This window comes from Rhinoraja longicauda, chromosome 13 (assembly GCF_053455715.1).
Source record: "Rhinoraja longicauda isolate Sanriku21f chromosome 13, sRhiLon1.1, whole genome shotgun sequence".
NCBI lineage: Eukaryota > Metazoa > Chordata > Chondrichthyes > Rajiformes > Arhynchobatidae > Rhinoraja > Rhinoraja longicauda.
The window spans coordinates 38397747-38416421 of record NC_135965.1 but is presented as its reverse complement, the minus strand read 5'-3'; the positions used below and the strand labels follow the sequence as shown (position 1 = coordinate 38416421).

The 18675-nt window shown below is 42.1% G+C and overlaps 1 protein-coding gene across 1 annotated transcript in view; it reads right to left on the bottom strand.

Moving 5' to 3' along the window:
* Positions 1-112: 112 nt before the first annotated feature.
* copb2 (COPI coat complex subunit beta 2) overlaps positions 113-18675 on the bottom strand; it is a 28856-nt gene continuing 10293 nt past the window's right edge. Inside the window, exons 9-22 of the mRNA XM_078410821.1 lie at positions 18181-18380; positions 17750-17860; positions 17581-17669; positions 16841-16947; positions 10529-10672; positions 8829-8959; positions 7018-7225; positions 5614-5724; positions 4809-5023; positions 3183-3275; positions 2920-3103; positions 2751-2822; positions 1890-2048; positions 113-523 (exon numbers count right to left, since the gene is read on the bottom strand). Of these exons, the coding sequence (XP_078266947.1) occupies positions 428-523; positions 1890-2048; positions 2751-2822; positions 2920-3103; positions 3183-3275; positions 4809-5023; positions 5614-5724; positions 7018-7225; positions 8829-8959; positions 10529-10672; positions 16841-16947; positions 17581-17669; positions 17750-17860; positions 18181-18380 (1920 nt within the window). The 3' untranslated portion in view covers positions 113-427. The remainder of the gene's footprint in view (positions 524-1889; positions 2049-2750; positions 2823-2919; positions 3104-3182; positions 3276-4808; positions 5024-5613; positions 5725-7017; positions 7226-8828; positions 8960-10528; positions 10673-16840; positions 16948-17580; positions 17670-17749; positions 17861-18180; positions 18381-18675) is intronic.

Sequence of the window (18675 nt, the reverse complement as noted above, 5' to 3'; positions counted from 1 at the left end):
AGGCTGATTCATCGCCGTTGGAGATCAGCCCGATCACATAACAGTTGGATTAATAAAGTAGTTTGAAGATGTACCCCACGTAAAAAAACAAATCAAGGTACAATTATGCCAGTCATAGAAAAAGTATTGTTTTATTTGGAGTTAATCCAACACAACAGTATGAGCATTTCTATTGAGTTATGGAACATTAATTCCACTACTATACAGGTAACAGTAGCCAAGCAGCTGTAAGGATCTTATAAACTGATCTGACAACAGCGCCACCTATTGTGTGGGACAAGTTACACTTAGGAATGTCACCCTGCTGCCTACAGAGCACTTACAATTTTAGAACTGTCCAAAGTTGAATAATTAACAAATCTTGAAGCAATGACTAATATTCATCAATTTAATAGAAATTTGGTCATGTTTAAATATTATTTTCAGCTTAATCATCCAGGAACTCTTCATCCAAGTTAATGTCAGAAGTGTCAATGTCATCCAGCTCCAAGTTATCCAGGTCATCACCAAGTTCACTCAAAGACTGAAAACAAGAGAATACCATTACAATACATGTTCATGGTTACAGAAGTAGTCAGAATCATTTTAATCTTACTGGGCTTCCCCAGCTCATTTAATCAAGTCTGCAGAAACCAGGTATGGTATTCAATCAAGCAGGATTTGACAGACGTCTCAAAGTGCCAATTGTACTTTGTAGAATTCAATTGCCAAAATAATAATTTGTGACAACACGACTTTTGATGGAGTTTCCATTCAAAACAAACTGAGATTCTGGCTAAATTTGTATCCAGCTTGCCATGGACTCGAATCTCTTGCATTGTTTTCCTTTGGAGACTATGTGAAGGGCATAGCTGAAGTCTACATACATCAGCTACATTGGCCTCATCAATCAATATACTTTGGAACCACTTCAAAACATTCCACCAAATTGGTCAGAGAGGAACTCCCAGTAACAGAGGCATGCAGACAATCTCTGATGAATCCCTGCTTTTCCAAGTCCAGTCTAATTCTAGACCCTGGAACCTTGTTCAATAACTTCTCCGCCACTAATTTGTTTATATGCTCTTACTTTTTCTTTTTGTGCTTTACAAAAAGGACAAAACGAGAATCAGGGGAAATCCCATCTACTGTTTTCACACGTCCATTCAATCTCTTGAGAAAAGCAGGCTGATTTTACATAATTCTCATGACACTTTGATGGAATCAAGTTGAAGAAACCATGGCGGGAGGCACATTCCCCACCACTTATCACCACATGGAGCTATTTTACCCACATTCTGTACATTGTCAAGCTCCCTTTTTGGATTCTGCACTCAATGCATGTGCCAGCAATTTGTTCAATATGTCAATGATATTTAATCTGGTTTATACTTGAGTAACATACATTTGGCAAATGAAAAAGCCTACCATACATGGCAAATCTAATCCATTTATTAATCTAATCAATTTCTACTAAAGGTCACATTTCAGAAGAGTAAAACAAAGTCTCTTAGCCCATTATAGTACCCAAGTGGCTTTAAAAATAGACATCAAATGTCCATGATGTTGATTTGAATGGATTTGCACTACAGATCTGTGCATAACTAGATCTGTGACACTCCTGACAACCACATTTAGAGCCAGGATTATTAATAATATTTACTTCACAATCACACTTTTTTATCCAACACTAAATTTTTACTACAGGGGGCCTTGTCAAATCCTTTCCTGAAAAAAAACAAATACAACTATATTGACTGTTCCACTTCCAATGTTGGACAATCCTTGTTTTCAATGTGCCCACCAAGTGGGACCACCAAATATAATCCATCACATGTGATCCATTTAAAATCTTGCATAAAAGGAATTGTTGAAATGAGATGTACATGTGTAATATTCCAGCTTATTACCTTTCTACTTTCAAGGTCCAACGAGTCAGCTGCAGCTGGCAGGGATTCCAATGCTTCTTTTGCTTCTGCTGATTCCAATGCTTCTTTTGCTTCTGTTATCGCGGATGTAATTAGTGTTGACGTTGCTGGATCTGCTTCTTCAACTTCACTGGCAGATTTCTACAATATCAATTGAGATCAAATGGAGATGCTTAATCTTAACACTGGCAAGTAATTTTGTATACATTTGGAATAGGATGATATTTTATATCATTGTGGTCCAATAAGAAATGAATTTTTAAATATAAATTTTGTCAGTACATGTAATCTTGCAGTGTTCAATTTCCGCCACCGAGTCTCCCGAGTGTGCCTCAATAAGAGAACTTGAGTAGCTTTTTTTAGTTTAGAGATACAGTGGGGAAACAGGCCCTTCGGCCCACCGAGTCTGTGCTGACAAGCCATCCCGGAACACCAAACACTGTCCTACACACTAGGGGCAATTTACAATTCTTACCGAAGCTAATTAACCTGCAAACCTACCTGTATGTCTTTGGAATGTGGGAGGAAACCTGAGCACCCGGAGAAAACCCACGTGGTCACGGGGAGAACGTACACATACAGCACCCGTGGTCAGGATGGAACCTAGGTCTCTGGCGCTGTAAGGCAGCAACTCTACTGCTGCACCACCCCAAGTTGAAAGCGTATTCACTGAATTTGCAACTGCAGGCTATAGTTTTAGAGATTGCACTTCCCAACCTCAAGTTGAATCAGTTCTAATGACAAAGTAATGTATTTTCAAAATCACAGCTTGTGTCAGAGGTTTCAATTATTTAAAACTGAAAATGCATTGGTTTCCCACTCAAGTATTTAATATCTAGTTACCTCCTCCGATGTTCCATGCACAGACGATACAAAGTCTTTCGATTCTTCAATAATATTCCTTTCTTCGTTTGCCTTTTGAACAAAAACAGTGGAAAACGTGAACACCAGCGAGCCCACTTATATTCAAATTCACAGCATGTTTAAAATGTAGAAGAACATTTTTACTTACAGTGACAAGGGGGTAATCGCGAGCAGGTCTGCATTTGGTTTTGCTGGTTTCTTTCATATACTGCTCAGCTACAAAAGCATCCTTTAGCCCAGGGAATAGGTTTTCATACTCTGTGGGGTCAGCAAGTGATTCTGCGGCTTTTTGGTTTATTTTGGAGAGGCTCTCTTTCCATAGTTTCACAACTCTAAAAGGCGGGAAAATTCACATCAGAGCAGACCTTGTGTGCATAACACTGAGAGAAAACTGCATCTGGTAACACATACCTGGAAACCTGACTGGGCAAGTAGGTTCTTGAGAAAAAGGCAGCTTCAGGGAGGCGTCCTGTTTTTATCAGCAATTCCAGACAATTGTCAAGCCTATGTGGGGGATTTTCAGAAGAAAAGATAACAGCTGGTTTATACAGAATACCTAAATACACTTGAACATTTGAGTCAATTTTAATTATTTACTATTAAACTACTGTACAGGCAGTTCTGCTTTAACATGTTTCCATAACTCCAATGGAATATAATGCGATTGATGAATTAAGGAATACTATTTGTATTACGCGGGCAGAATTGTTTATACAGGTACACACACCACCAATTAACCAGCAACTGATGGCCCGACAGTCCTTTAATCCGGACAAAATAACAAGAGCGTTGCGTATGCGCACGTGGTTTCGGAACGTGTGCCTCGGCCCTGAAAGAGTTAACTATTATTTGGTAATTGTTAATTCTTTATATGTTTCTAGCAGTCCATGGTGCATTCGAGACACAGATGGGGTATAATTAGTGGGTCAGAGGTGTATTGTTGAATTATTATACGTGACCTCCGTTGGTTCGGTAAAATGGATGATCTGGTAAGGCTCTGGAAACTAAGGGAACTGAAGGACCACTTAAAAGAGACTTTGGAAATCAACAAGCAGAGAAAAAGCTCGCTAGAAAAATAACTCTGTTAATGCAAGTCTGAAACTCTAGCCCCAAACCTCTTGTTTTTACAACACAATTTTCCACAAAACAAGATCTCTTTGGAATGCAACTATCGCATTATAGCACAACTAACTGTTTGAGGCACCTTTTCTAGCCCCTTCCTTCATGGAGGTGAGCAGAGTGAATCCTAAAGAGGGCTGCTCAGACACCCGGGGGGCTGCCGAACTCCACTGCTGCTTCGGTCCAGTAGAGAGCGACCCTATGCCCTGGGGGCCGCCTGTGTGCAGGTTCGTGACTACAGCTTCCAGTGTATCCACACCTGCTGCTTCACCACTCTCCCACCGCCACAGGACTTGAGGTTGCACGGTATGGGTTTGAAGTCATGACTTGCGCTTGACTTGGATTTAAGCGAGGGGGAGTTGCGCAGATCGTCGGCCTCACTCTCTCGTCCTGGCCTATTGGGTTCCAGCAGCAAGACATAGTCGGGACGGCTGGGGACAGGTCAGGATGCAGTGGATGGTCAGAAGTGTCCTACGTATCTCACTCTGCCCTGTTTGCGCTCCACGACCCTTTGCTGGGATCATCTTTCTGCCCGTTGAACCTTCTGGTGGTTTTCTCCGCGCAATCCGCCGAACCCAGGCTTCACATGCTAGGTAGACAAGCCCTAAAGCCGCTGGAACCGAGGACTTGCCAACTGTACATGTGGCATGCACACAAGACAGTGGAGACATCATGGGGGCCGGATCATCCAGCTCCCGTACAAGTCCCATTTAGGACTTGCCCACTATAGAGAACATTAGAAGTCATGCAAATTATTGATGGTTTTGATAATATCATCGTGGAAACCAACACTTTGCTAATTCAGTATTTAAAAAAAAATTATATGAATGCAGCTACTATTTTCATATCATCTGCTGTTTTAAAAAGCTTTACAGGAAGGTCAATAAGGTCATGAAAGTCAATAATAAGAGTACTTACTTTCCTTGCATGAAGTAAGTCATAAAGGCCACATTGTTTTTGCCATCTTTTTCAACTACTTCTGCTAACTTGTCAACCATTGGAGCATTGCCTGAAGCAGTGGCCAGCAGCAATAGTCCACCATAATCCTGAGCATGGTGCAAACACTCTTGGGCAAGGGCAAACTGGCACTTGCTAATTGCAAGCTCTGCCAATTGCTTCCATTTTTGTTCCGACTGAAGATAAAATGACAAAATTTGCACTTTCATTTAAACTAATTGTAAATGAATTAGACAGAACATTTTGAAGCAGTAAAAATGACAGCATAAAAAGTTATAAATATATATAATACCATAAAAACGTGGTTTAGTTTTAATTTAGAGATACAGGGCGGAAAGAAGCCCTTTGGCCTATGGAGACCCGCTGACCAGCAGTCCCTATACAGTAGCACTATCCTACACACCAAGGACAATTTACCATTTTATCAAAGCCAATTAACCTATAAACCTGTGCAACTTTGGAATGTGGGATGAAACTGGGGCACCCGGAGAAAACCACATGGTCACGGGGTGGAACATACAAAATCTGTACAGATAACACTCAGAGTCACGATCGAACCTGGGTCTCTGGTGCTGTAAGGCAGCAACTCTACCACTGCACCACCGTGCTGCCCCAAGTTAATGGATTATTTGATGGATTATGATTAAGCTTAATATAATGCAATTAATCATAGGCATACAAAATATATATATATATATATTCCAATTGAATTAAATCATTTAAATTCCAATGTAAATGAGTTTTAAACTGAGAGGACATGAATTACCTCTACTTCCACAGCCAATTGATAAGCGACCTTAAGTTCACCCAGCTGCAGTGCAAGTTCGAAGCGGTGTTCTGGATCAGTTGACACAGCCAGAGCCTGTGATTTGAAACCCTGTGTAAAGGAAAAGAAAAGATAGTTCAACATTTTTGTGACAAATGCATTCGAGCTTCCAAAGCTGTCCAAGAAACTATAGAGAAAATCTTTCAGGTTTACATTTCTATTGAGGGGAACTCCACTGATGCACAGACCAAGAAACAAACTGCTGGAGGAACTCAGTGGAGCTCCTTCAGCAGTTCGTCGTTTTTTCCCCACAAGATCCCAGTATCTGTTGTCTCTTACATCCCTATTGATGCATTATCTAACAGTTTCTGTCCTATTCAGACTAAAAATAGCAGATTTGATTAATTCCGCAGCAAAATCTACTGGAACTATTTTATATTGAAGATACACACAAAATCCTAGAGTAACTCTGCAGTTCAGGCAGCATCTCTGAAGAAAAGCAGTAGGTGCAGTTTTTGGTCAGGACGTGTCTGAAGAAGGGTTCTTTCTTTTCAAATCTTTTTATTAAATTTCAAAAAAATAATACACATAACAGTGATATTGATACATAGGGATCAGGGTTACATTAACAACAAATGTAGCCTTAATATAAATCCAGTTTCAAAATACATATAGGGTATAGACCTCCCAGTCTCTATGTAATTATAGATAAAAGGTTAAAAGAGAACTTGTATATATATATTTTTTAAAGATAAAAAGAAAAAAAACACCCAAAAAAAATATTTACCCCCCCTAAACTAAAATAAGCAAACAAAAAAACCTCAAAACAAAACAGAATCTGGACTGCAAAAAATAAATTAATTAAAAAAATAATTTAAAAAATCAAAAAATCTACTGGAACTATTTTATATTGAAGATACACACAAAATGCTAGAGTAACTCTGCAGTTCAGGCAGCATCTCTGAAGAAAAGCAATAGGTGCAGTTTTTGGTCAGGACGTGTCTGAAGAAGGGTTCCGTCCCGAAGCATCACCTATTCCTTTCCTATTCCATTGAATTACTCGGGCATTTTGTGCCTATCTTCGGTATAAACCAGCATCTCCCTACACAACTATTTTACATCCTTTTAAACTGAAAGAATATCGCAATTTATAGACACGGGATAAAATGAATCCTTACCTATGCCTAAAATTAAAAATAAATACTTGTATTTACATCGGTCAAGAAAAAACTGCAACAAGACTAACGACTTCAAAAAATGACATGTTCTTGGTATTCAGTGGTTCTAACTTTGGTATAAGTTAGACTAAAAGCTGCGTGCAATTCTGCTGAGAAATGCCTCTATTAAACAAAACTCATCTACAGAGAGCCCATGGTCAACTTCTATAACAAGGTATTAACTAACCTGTTTCTCTAGGAAGTGGGCTACTCTTGTCCTCTGCTCCTTTGGAATTGTTGGAAGAACTTTGTCGGCCATGGAAAAATCCCTCCTCATGACTGCTGTCTGATACTCAAGGACAGAGACAAGCAGTGAAAAGCTGACGATGTTCAACTCTTTGTCTCCCAAATATAATCGATTGTCCTTTGGGATATAACCCAGAAGGTACATAGTCCTGAAAAAATAATGTTGAGATAGGATGAAAGTGTCAACACGAGTTCTTAATGAAAAATATGGGTGTTCTGAATTTTGTAAATAAATATTTGTAAATAGACATTTGCCATTTTTCACAGTACAAAGATCCTGATGCATATATTAGTTGGAGAAAAGGCTGCTCAAAAGATACGGAAGGCCATTGAAATTGGAGGTGAAAAGTAAGTGGTAGTGGTGGGGAGTAAACAGTATGGTCATGAAGGTAGTGATCTCTGAACTGCTAACCTTCAGTTCCAAAGACCGTGCTGCCTGTGCTGGTCCTTGTGAAAGTGAGCTTGTGCAAACGCTAGGAAGACCAGTGACAGAGAACAACTGAGAGATTTCTTTGGAACCAGGACTAAAATTAGAAGGCAGGATTTTAATGATGCTATTCAGGTTGGTACCCAAGATGAGAGAAAAGTAGTTTGTAGCCCAAGGAGTTAAAGGTTTAATATATGATGGAAAGAATGGCATGGAAAATGAATGTTTTGATTCATGGGTTAGTAAGTACCGTGACCTCTGTTCTGTTACAACTCCCTCCACTCAAATTAGACAGGGACCATTGTCCTCATAAATTAATTAGGCCCTTTAAAGAAATCATGGAATGTCATCTGGTGAGTTGGGCTAAGAAAGAGTAAAAGGAAAACCTTTAACCTTATAACCTTCTGTGGTCTTAAACATTCTGTGGCTTTAAACAACTAACTTTCTGGCAGTGCAAATATTTGTTACAAAGTGCTGGAGTAATGCAATGATTCTGGCAACATCTCTGGAGAAAATAGATAGGTGACGTCTCGGGTCGGAACCTTCAAATGTTTCTTACAAAGTGATAGCCGTAAAAAAAGGTAAGAACCTACTACAATTACATAGGGCCTTAAAAGATCACACCTATGTACTGTGTGATGCAGTTTTGATTTCCTTGCCCCAGAGACAATGTATTTACCTTTCTGGGAGTATGACTTATGTTCCATGGACTAATTCCTGAGTTGCAGGATTGGAATTGGAGGACATATCAACCTTCACTGCCTCCATTATTGTGTTTCAAAACTAGGATTCTTGGACTGTTCTGTGCCATTTTGGAATCTGCATTCTTTAAATCATAATTTGCTGTTTTAAGGCTTTCCTGACTTTTAGGCAGGAAGTGAAGATTAATCCATTCAGAATGGATGCGCCCAGATCAACATTTGATCTGTGCTAATTGATGTTACCTGCTACATAACATCCTTTGGCTAGAGATCAGGGAACAAAAACTAGCAGGATATCTGCTCTGCCCACTCATTCCTGCTTGATAGTGCAAGTGAGTAATGCAAGGTGAAAGTAGATTTGGGCTTGCCTTCAATCCCTCCCAGCTCTGAAGATGATAAAAAAAAGATTTGTTTTTAAAAGTGGAGAAAGAAAGGAAACTCTGCTGTTCGCAAGAATGTCAGGCTTTTGAATTTAATATTATGGGAGTTTGCTTGTACGTATATTATAATATGGATATTTGTAATCTAGGAACAGCCTGTGATTGTACACGATGTACAATGGTGGAATATTTTGTTGATTTTTCTATGAACTCCATACAATTTTCCTACCTCTGTGCCACTCACCTGTCAAGATGGGCAATGGTGACAATCTCTCCACCAACATAGTAATTAAGCCTGTTCACAGAGCTGGTGTAGATAAAACAGTCTCCGACCCATAGTCCTGTCTTCACGATTTCTTGAATCTCACCAAGAACCTAGAGAAGGTATGCCCAAAGAAATAAACAAATCCAATAACTCAACCATGGGTGCTTTCCTCAGTACTAAGCAACTGGATGTCGAGGATTTATGCAACATATGTATAGCATCTTGAAATGAGAACCGTCTATTGAAACAGATTTTAGAGCCCATGTTTAGTTTAGTGTTATACAGACCACCCAACACTTGATTTTAGATATTCAGAATTTATGTCCAAAAGTCAGAATTTTACATCAAAATTCATAATATAGCGCGTAATGCAACTTTTCAGCAAAAAAACGTATGCACGCCAAATGCGCCTATGCGTTGCGCTACATTCACGTGTGAAAAACTACTATTATTTATAACAGTCTGTAGTTCTTGGACAATACGTACAATGTCAGGCCTATCATGAGTATATTCTACTATTATAGAAAGGCTATTGAACAGAAATACGTTTTACAACAAAGAAAAAATTGTTTTGTTTTTTCTATTTTGATTTTTCCGTACACATCCCAATTCTCTTGGTATTGAATAAAAGAACAATGGTCATAAAATGTATGACTAAGTTATGAAGAGTTTCATTTAAAAAACTGCACATACCTAATTTAATTGAAGACATACTTGCTCCAGTGGTCTTCAACAGCAAATCACAACGGTCCAGGTCCCCCCCAACCCTACTCCCTCCACCACTCTACTCCTCCCCCACACCCCTCCCACCCTCCCTTCCTCCACACCCCCCGACCCCCCTCCCACTCCACTGCCCCCTCCCCCTAAACATCAACAGGCCTCACGCTCCGCAGCGAGGCGAGGACGGGCCAGCGACAAAGTAAGGCGAGGCCGGGCCAGCGGCGAGGCGGGGCGAGGCCCGGGCCAGCGGCGAGGTGCGGGCCAGCGGCGAGGTGAGGCGAGTACAGCGGCGAGGCGGGGCGAGGCCCGGGCCAGCGGCGAGGCGAGTACAGCGGCGAGGCGGAGCGAGTACAGCGGCGAGGCGAGACGAGTACAGTGGCGAGGCCGGGCCAGCGGCAAGGCGGGGCGAAGCGAGTACAGCGGCGAGGCGAGACCAGCGGCAAGGTGGGACGAGTACAGGCCAGCGGTGGGGCGGGGCGAGGCAGGGCCGGGCCAGCGGCGAGGCATGTGTTTTGTGGAAAAATGTGAGGCGAAATCGGAATGGCGGAAATGAAATAAGAAAGCGGGAACTTTCCGCCAAATTCGGAAGGGCTGGGAGGTCTGGATATAGCATGGATACAGGCCATTCAGACCACCGAGTCTACATCAATCATCAATCACCCGTTCACATTATTTCTACGTTATTTCTCTTTTCCCCTCCACCACATACACACTAGGGGAAATTTGCAAAGGCCTGTTAACCTACAAACCTCACATGGTTTTGGGATGTGGGAGGAAACCAGAGCACCTGGAGGAAACCCACAGCAACATGCAAACTCTAGAGATAGCACCCGAGGTCAGGATCCAACCTAGGTCTCTGGTACTGTGTATACCAGCTATGTCACTGTGACCACAAATGTCAAAGCAAACATTGTGAACCCAACTTGAGTAACTTATTACATTAAGTGCTGCCAAGTTACCTCAAAGGCATCTTCAATGCCATCCTCTGTAACCCCCTCGTGTGTTTCCTGTGCTGAAGCCACCTTTTCAGCAAGGTATTTCAAAATGAAGAAGGAATCTTCTGTGGCAATGCAAACCAATTCACCGGAATCTGACCAGAATATCTGAAAGAAAAAGGAATAACATTTTGTTAATTGGTGTCCAGTTTATTAACATCGCTGTAAAATGATATAAATCACAAGTTCCAGTTTGAATACCTTTAATGCCTATGTAATGGAAGAGAAAACCTGTCCTGAATTTCTACCTGTGATAGCTGTCCAGTGATCCTGAGAGAGAAATGTATGAATCTGCACATAGTGAAAACACGATCAGTCTTGAGTAAGGTACCAAAACCACAGGCAAATGAGCAAAGGTGTTCAGTGAAACAATCGCCCAGTCTACATAACACCTTCGCTCAGTCCTCCTGAACCTACCTGATCTCCTGGTTGCTAAACACTTGAATTCACCTTCCCATTCCCACAGGCCTTTCTGTCCTAGGTCTCCTCCATTGCCATGAGGCTAAACGCAAATTGGAGGAACAGCATCTCATATTTTGCTTGGGCCGCTTACAGCCCAGTGGTATGAATATTGATTTCTCTAACTTCAGGTAGCCCCGGCATTCCCTCTCTCTCTATCCCTCCCCCACCCAAGTCGCACTAGCTTCTTGTTTTCACCCAACAAACAGCTAACAATGGCCTGTTTCCTTTATCGTTACCTTTTTGCTATCTTTCATTCATTGTTCTTTATCTTGCTACATCATCGTTTATATCTCTCGTTTCCCATATCCCTAACCAGTCTGAAGAAGGGTCTCGACCCAAAACGTTACCCATTCCTTCTCTCCAGAGATGCTGCCTGTCCCACTGAGTTACTCCAGCTTTTCGTGTCTATCTTTGGTTTAAACCAGCATCTGTAGTTCCTTCCTACACATCTTTAACTTGTTACTTAGTTCATACAGAAATTAAATAATTTCCATTCCTACATTTTGTGCCTACAATATATTTCTCTACTTCTGATGAATAATTTACAAAATATCAAACAGAAGCTGCATTAATCATGTTGAATACCATTCTCCTCCCAAAGTAAAATTCTCGGCTCCTAATTGGCAAGTTCTTTCTCCACTACAATTCCCTTCGCCTTTGCAGCAAGTTCCAATCATGTACACAAGTCACCCCAGGTATTCACACCTTAACTCTAATGGCAATCCATTCATTCATATCCATATCTATGCCTCTCAAATATAAAAAATGAAGAGAGGCAATTTGAAAAGTCCGGGAGCAGAGCAAGGACGCCCGTTGGCTGAGCAGTAAAGTAAGTGCTAATCACAGTTGAACAGGCAGTTTAAAAAGAGCGCCAAAAGGAAGCTAGTAGTCAATTTGAAAAGTCCGGGAGCAGAGCAAGGACGCCCGTTGGCTGAGCAGTAAAGTAAGTGCTAGTTTAAGTGAGAAGTCAGGTAAATTGGACAATCAGGCAATTTAATTGGTGATATAAGCAATACTTGCAAAAGGGTGCAGCCCTGTTCAGGTGCAGCCCAGTGAGGGAAGTGCGAGTCTTTGGCTGCGAGGAGGCTGAGGTGAGGAGGATACGATTGTTTTAAGCCAGAGCTGGTTATAGGCACAAGGTGATGGCGGAAAAGTTGGTGCGGTGTGTTTCCTGCAGGATGTGGGAAGACAGGGATGTCGCTGGAGCTTCTGGGAGCTACACCTGCAAGAACTGTGTCTAGGTGCAGCTCCTGAAGGGACGTGTGGTGGAGTTGGAGAGGCAGTTGGATGACCTCAGGGCCATCCGAGAATGCGAGAGTTTCCTCGACAGGACCTATTTTGAGGCTGTCACGCCAAGGGTCCAGGTCGAGCGAAGGTGGGAGACTGTTTCAGGGGGGAGTGGACGTGGACGTGGACTACAGGAGACCCCAGTGGCTGTGCCTATTGCAAATAGGTATACCCTCTTGGGAACTGTCGGGGCAGAAGACGTTTCCAGTCCGAGTGGCGGACCTGTTGGCAAGGATAATCGACAGGGGAGACCGAAGTCTGGAAGAGCCGTAGTGGTCGGTGACTCCATAGTCCGAGGGACGGACAGAAGATTCTGTGGCAGCAGGAGGGACTTGAGGATGGTCTGTTGCCTCCCTGGTGCCAGGGTTCAACACATCACAGACCGGCTTCAGAAAATCCTAGTGAGGGAAGGCGATCAACCTGAAGTCGTTGTGCACGTGGGCACGAATGACGTCGGGCGGAAGAGGAAGGAGGTGCTACAGCGGGAGTTTAGAGAGTTGGGAAAAGCACTGAGAAGTAGGACGTCGAAGGTAGTTATCTCTGGACTGCTACCGGTACCTCGTGCTGGTGAGGCCAGGAACAGAGAGATAGAGGGTATGAATTTATGGCTGAGGGGCTGGTGCAGAGAGCAGGGATTTAGATTTCTGGACCACTGGGATCTCTTCTGGGCTAGGGGTGACTTGTACAAAAGGGACGGGTTGCATCTTAACAGCAGGGGGACAAACATTCTGGCAGGCAGGTTTGCTAGTGTGACACCTGTAGCTTTAAACTAAGTAGTGGGGGGGAGGGGTTAACAAATTGTGAATATGAAGATGAGGTAAAAGGGAATACAGGAGATATTGCAAAAGACTCTCGGAAGAATGGGAACAGAAGTTCTAGAGCGGAAAAGAAATTAAGGGCAGGGCCAATTGTGAACGATGTGAGAGGGGAGGTAAATACAGAAGTTAAAGTGTTGTACTTAAATGCGCGTAGTATAAAAAATAAAGTGGATGAGCTTGAGGCTCAGTTAGTCATGGGCAAGTATGATGTTGTAGGGATCACTGAGACATGGCTACAAGAGGACCAGGGCTGGGAACTGAATATTCAGGGGTACACAACGTATAGAAAAGACAGACAGGTGGGCAGAGGGGGTGGGGTTGCTCTGATGGTAAGGAATGATATTCATTCCCTTGCAAGGGGTGACATAGAATCAGGAGATGTTGAATCAGTATGGATAGAAATGAGAAATTGTAAGGGTAAAAAGACCCTAATGGGAGTTATCTATAGGCCCCCAAACAGTAGCCTCGACATAGGGTGCAAGTTGAATCAGGAGATAAAATTGGCGTGTCAAAAATGTAATGCTACGGTGGTTATGGGAGATTTCAACATGCAGGTAGACTGGGAAAATCAGGTTGGAAATGGACCCCAGGAAAGAGAGTTTGTAGAGTGCCTTCGAGATGGATTCTTAGAACAGCTTGTACTGGAGCCTACCAGGGAGAAGGCAATTCTGGATTTAGTGTTGTGTAATGATCCTGATCTGATAAGGGGACTAGAGGTAAAAGAGCCATTAGGAGGCAGTGATCACAACATGATAAGTTTTACTCTGCAAATGGAAAGGCAGAAGGGAAAATCGGAAGTGTCGGTATTACAGTATAGCAAAGGGGATTACAGAGGCATGAGGCAGGAGCTGGCCAAAATTGATTGGAAGGAGGCCCTAGCAGGGAAGACGGTAGAACAGCAATGGCAGGTATTCCTGGGAATAATGCAGAGGTTGCAGGATCAATTTATTCCAAAGAGGTGGAAAGACTCTAAGGGGAGTAAGAGACACCTGTGGCTGACAAGGGAAGTCAGGGACAGCATAAAAATTAAGGAGAGGAAGTATAACATAGCAAAGAAGAGTGGGAAGACAGAGGATTGGGACTCTTTTAAAGAGCAACAAAAGTTAACTAAAAAGGCAATACGGGGAGAAAAGATGAGGTACGAGGGTAAACTAGCCAATAATATAAAGGAGGATAGCAAAAGTTTTTTTAGGTACGTGAAGAGGAAAAAAATAGTCAAGGCAAATGTGGGTCCCTTGAAGACAGAAGCAGGGGAATTTATTATGGGGAACAAAGAAATGGCAGACGAGTTAAACCATTACTTTGGATCTGTCTTCACTGAGGAAGATACACACAATCTCCCAAATGTTCTAGGGGCCGGAGAACCTAGGGTGATGGAGGAACTGAAGGAAATCCACATTAGGCAGGAAATGGTTTTGGGTAGACTGATGGGACTGAAGGCTGATAAATCCCCAGGGCCTGATGGTCTGCATCCCAGAGTACTTAAGGAGGTGGCTCTAGAAATAGTGGAAGCATTGGAGATCATTTTTCAATGTTCTATAGATTCAGGATCAGTTCCTGTGGATTGGAGGATAGCAAATGTTATCCCACTTTTTAAGAAAGGAGGGAGAGAGAAAACGGGTAATTATAGACCAGTTAGTCTGACATCAGTGGTGGGGAAGATGCTGGAGTCAATTATAAAAGACGAAATTGCTGAGCATTTGGATAGCAGTAACGGGATCATTCCGAGTCAGCATGGATTTACGAAGGGGAAATCATGCTTGACAAATCTACTGGAATTTTTTGAGGATGTAACTAGGAAAATTGACAAGGGAGAGTCAGTGGATGTGGTGTACCTCGACTTTCAGAAAGCCTTCGACAAGGTCCCACATAGGAGATTAGTGGGCAAAATTAGGGCACATGGTATTGGGGGTAGGGTACCGACATGGATAGAAAATTGGTTGACAGACAGAAAGCAAAGAGTGGGGATAAATGGGTCCCTTTCGGAATGGCAGGCAGTGACCAGTGGGGTACCGCAAGGTTCGGTGCTGGGACCCCAGCTATTTACGATATACATTAATGACTTAGACGAAGGGATTAAAAGTACCATTAGCAAATTTGCAGATGATACTAAGTTGGGGGGTAGTGTGAATTGTGAGGAAGATGCAATAAGGCTGCAGGGTGACTTGGACAGGTTGTGTGAGTGGGCGGATACATGGCAGATGCAGTTTAATGTAGATAAGTGTGAGGTTATTCACTTTGGAAGTAAGAATAGAAAGGCAGATTATTATCTGAATGGTGTCAAGTTAGGAGGAGGGGGAGTTCAACGAGATCTGGGTGTCCTAGTGCATCAGTCAATGAAAGGAAGCATGCAGGTACAGCAGGCAGTGAAGAAAGCCAATGGAATGTTGGCCTTCGTAACAAGAGGAGTTGAGTATAGGAGCAAAGAGGTCCTTCTACAGTTGTACCGGGCCCTGGTGAGACCGCACCTGGAGTACTGTGTGCAGTTTTGGTCTCCAAATTTGAGGAAGGATATTCTTGCTATGGAGGGCGTGCAGCGTAGGTTCACTAGGTTAATTCCCGGAATGGCGGGACTGTCGTATGTTGAAAGGCTGGAGCGATTGGGCTTGTATACACTGGAATTTAGAAGGATGAGGGGGGATCTTATTGAAACATATAAGATAATTAGCGGATTGGACACATTAGAGGCAGATAACATGTTCCCAATGTTGGGAGAGTCCAGAACAAGGGGCCACAGTCTAAGAATAAGGGGTAGGCCATTTAGAACGGAGATGAGGAAGAACTTTTTCAGTCAGAGAGTGGTGAAGGTGTGGAATTCTCTGCCTCAGAAGGCAGTGGAGGCCAGTTCGTTGGATGCTTTCAAGAGAGAGCTGGATAGAGCTCTTAAGGATAGCGGAGTGAGGGGGTATGGGGAGAAGGCAGGAACGGGGTACTGATTGGGAGTGATCAGCCATGATCGCATTGAATGGCGGTGCTGGCTCGAAGGGCTGAATGGCCTACTCCTGCACCTATTGTCTATTGTCTATTGGCATAGATAGGGTAGACAGTCAAAACCTTTTTCCCCAGGATGGAAATTTCCAACACTAGAGGACATGGCTATAAGATGAGAGGGGGAAAGTTTAATGGGGACGTGTAGGGCGTTATTTTTCAGAGCGTAATGGGTGCCCAGAATGCATTGCCAGGAGTGGTGGTGGAGGCAGATACGATAGTGGCATTAAAGCTTTTAGATAGGCATATGGAAGTGCAAGTAATAGAGGGATATGGATCATATACAGGCAGATGAGATCGGTTTAACTTGGCATCATGTTCGCCACATATATTGTTGGACAAAAGGCCCGTTTCTGTGCTGTGCTGATCTATGTTCTGTGTATTTCATTCAGGCTCCCATCAGGGTCGTGGTTGCAAAAAGTAAGTAATTGTGCTCAACAAGCTCCAACTGTACAATGCACAAGGCAGACAATCTCAGAACCTCTCAGCACCAAACCATCATTGCAATTGCTCTTAAACTGTCAAAGGATCGTATAACCATCTTGTATCACTTGCTCAGGATAAATTTTGCACAGATTGCTCCCACTCCAAAGGAAATATATTCAGTTACAATTCCAAAAAGGATATTTAGTCAATGGAGCCGGGCAGGACATTTAACTTGGAACATTCCCTTTTGTTGATCATGAATAATAGGTCCCAATTGTTAGGATATGTCACTTACATATTTGGGCTGTATTTCTATTCTGCGTACGAGCTCAGTGCTGTCCCAGTCATAAAATGCCAGGCCACTCATTGACCGAACCCCCAGGAGGAACCCGCCATAGATGCCTGTGTGTGCATAAGAAAACCATTAAATTATCAGATTCAAGTAAGAATGCTACATCTTATTTTTTTTAATGTGTTTATGCAAACACCGAGAAAAAGGAAAAAAGAAAGTCACGGCTGACATGGTGATATTTTCTATTTACAATTTTTGGATCCTGGCATACGTTAAAAGGTGTCTAGCTTCCAGTCCTCTCCCTCAACCAACATAAACTATACTCATCATCCCCTTATATCACTCAGAGCCCCTTAGTACATTATGAGCGAATATATTTGGAGAAAACACCTATCTCAATATGTTACATTAATGTATATTGTTTTTATTTGGGGGGGAACAGGGTAATGTAAAGTCCCATTAACCGCTCATAACTCAATGAGCACAACTATCACAATGCTTAAAAAACATTTGGTCAGGTACGTGAATAGCTTAGGTTTAAAGGGATATGGCAGGGATAACTCAGGCAGGTGGGACTAGAGTCGGTGGGGCATGTTGGTTGGCGTGGGCAAGATGGGCCAAAGGGCCTGTTTCCACACTATGATTCTAAATGAATAGACAGTTTTCAAAAAGCCAGTTTTATTAACTTTGTTCAAAGGTTTCCTTAAATACATGCAAGTGTAATATATACTACAACTAGTTACCTTCTGCTCCAAAGTCAGGCTTAAACGATTTCTTTTCTTTGAAATTCTTGAAGATCTTTACCACACTGTTGCTTTCCCTAATTGAATATCTGAAAAGGGAAACAAATCCATTAGTCATTTATTTGTGGATCAGAGATTGAAATCACCTTGGATCTTGAATTTTACTTACTCAGAGGAATCGTGCGCCCATACAAACTCCTGTGCAGATCCAAAGCTCTTATTTCGCAAAGCCATCGCAGTGTAGATAATGTATTCACCATCACCACAGACCACAACAAATCTAAGTACCAAAATGGATATTAATTTATGAATACAAATGTTGCATTAAGAAAACGGATGGTTCAAATAGTCAACAGATAAAATATCACCTCAAAGTAAGAAATTCTTGGAATGATAGCCAACAACTCAAAATATTCTTTATAACCTTTGTAAAATCAGTTAATACTGAAGTAAGGCAACAAATGGCAATATTAAGAATATTAAACCCTTTCCAATGAAAGAGCAACAATGGCTTATTTTCTCTTGCATGAGCTGCTGAGTTACTCCCACACTTCGTGTCCATCTAAGCTTTGATTAAACTGGGAGATATTGAAGCCATACCTTCCATTAGGGTTGTGTTGAATTGATTGTGGATAGATCTCACAGCTTCCCATGTCTTTCACAGCCAAGGGTAGTCTTTCACCATCTTTTATCTCAGCATCGCCCATTGCTTTGAGGTTGGCCTGCTGAACTTCAGAATGCTTGGCCCAAATGATTTTACCACTGGCATCCATAGACATTGCTGGTTCTTCTCGACCAAGCTGAAACGATTGTAAAAAATGTATTCAATACCAGCATCTTTCTTTACATTTGAAAACGAAGAAAGAGCAATGCAGGCAATAGATGGCTTAAAAAGTTCTTCAATTACAATAAAGATATTGCAAATTAAGAAAATGGCTTTGGTTGAAGAATAATGATTTGAAGAACAATGAGTAATGAGGAGCAATGGCCTTTTTCTACTTATATCTAAGTTCAAAACTAGACCTAGTAGGAATAAAAAATCATGTTTTTATTAGTTGGAAGGGGCTCAGAAAATAACATTCAAAATAGCGCACA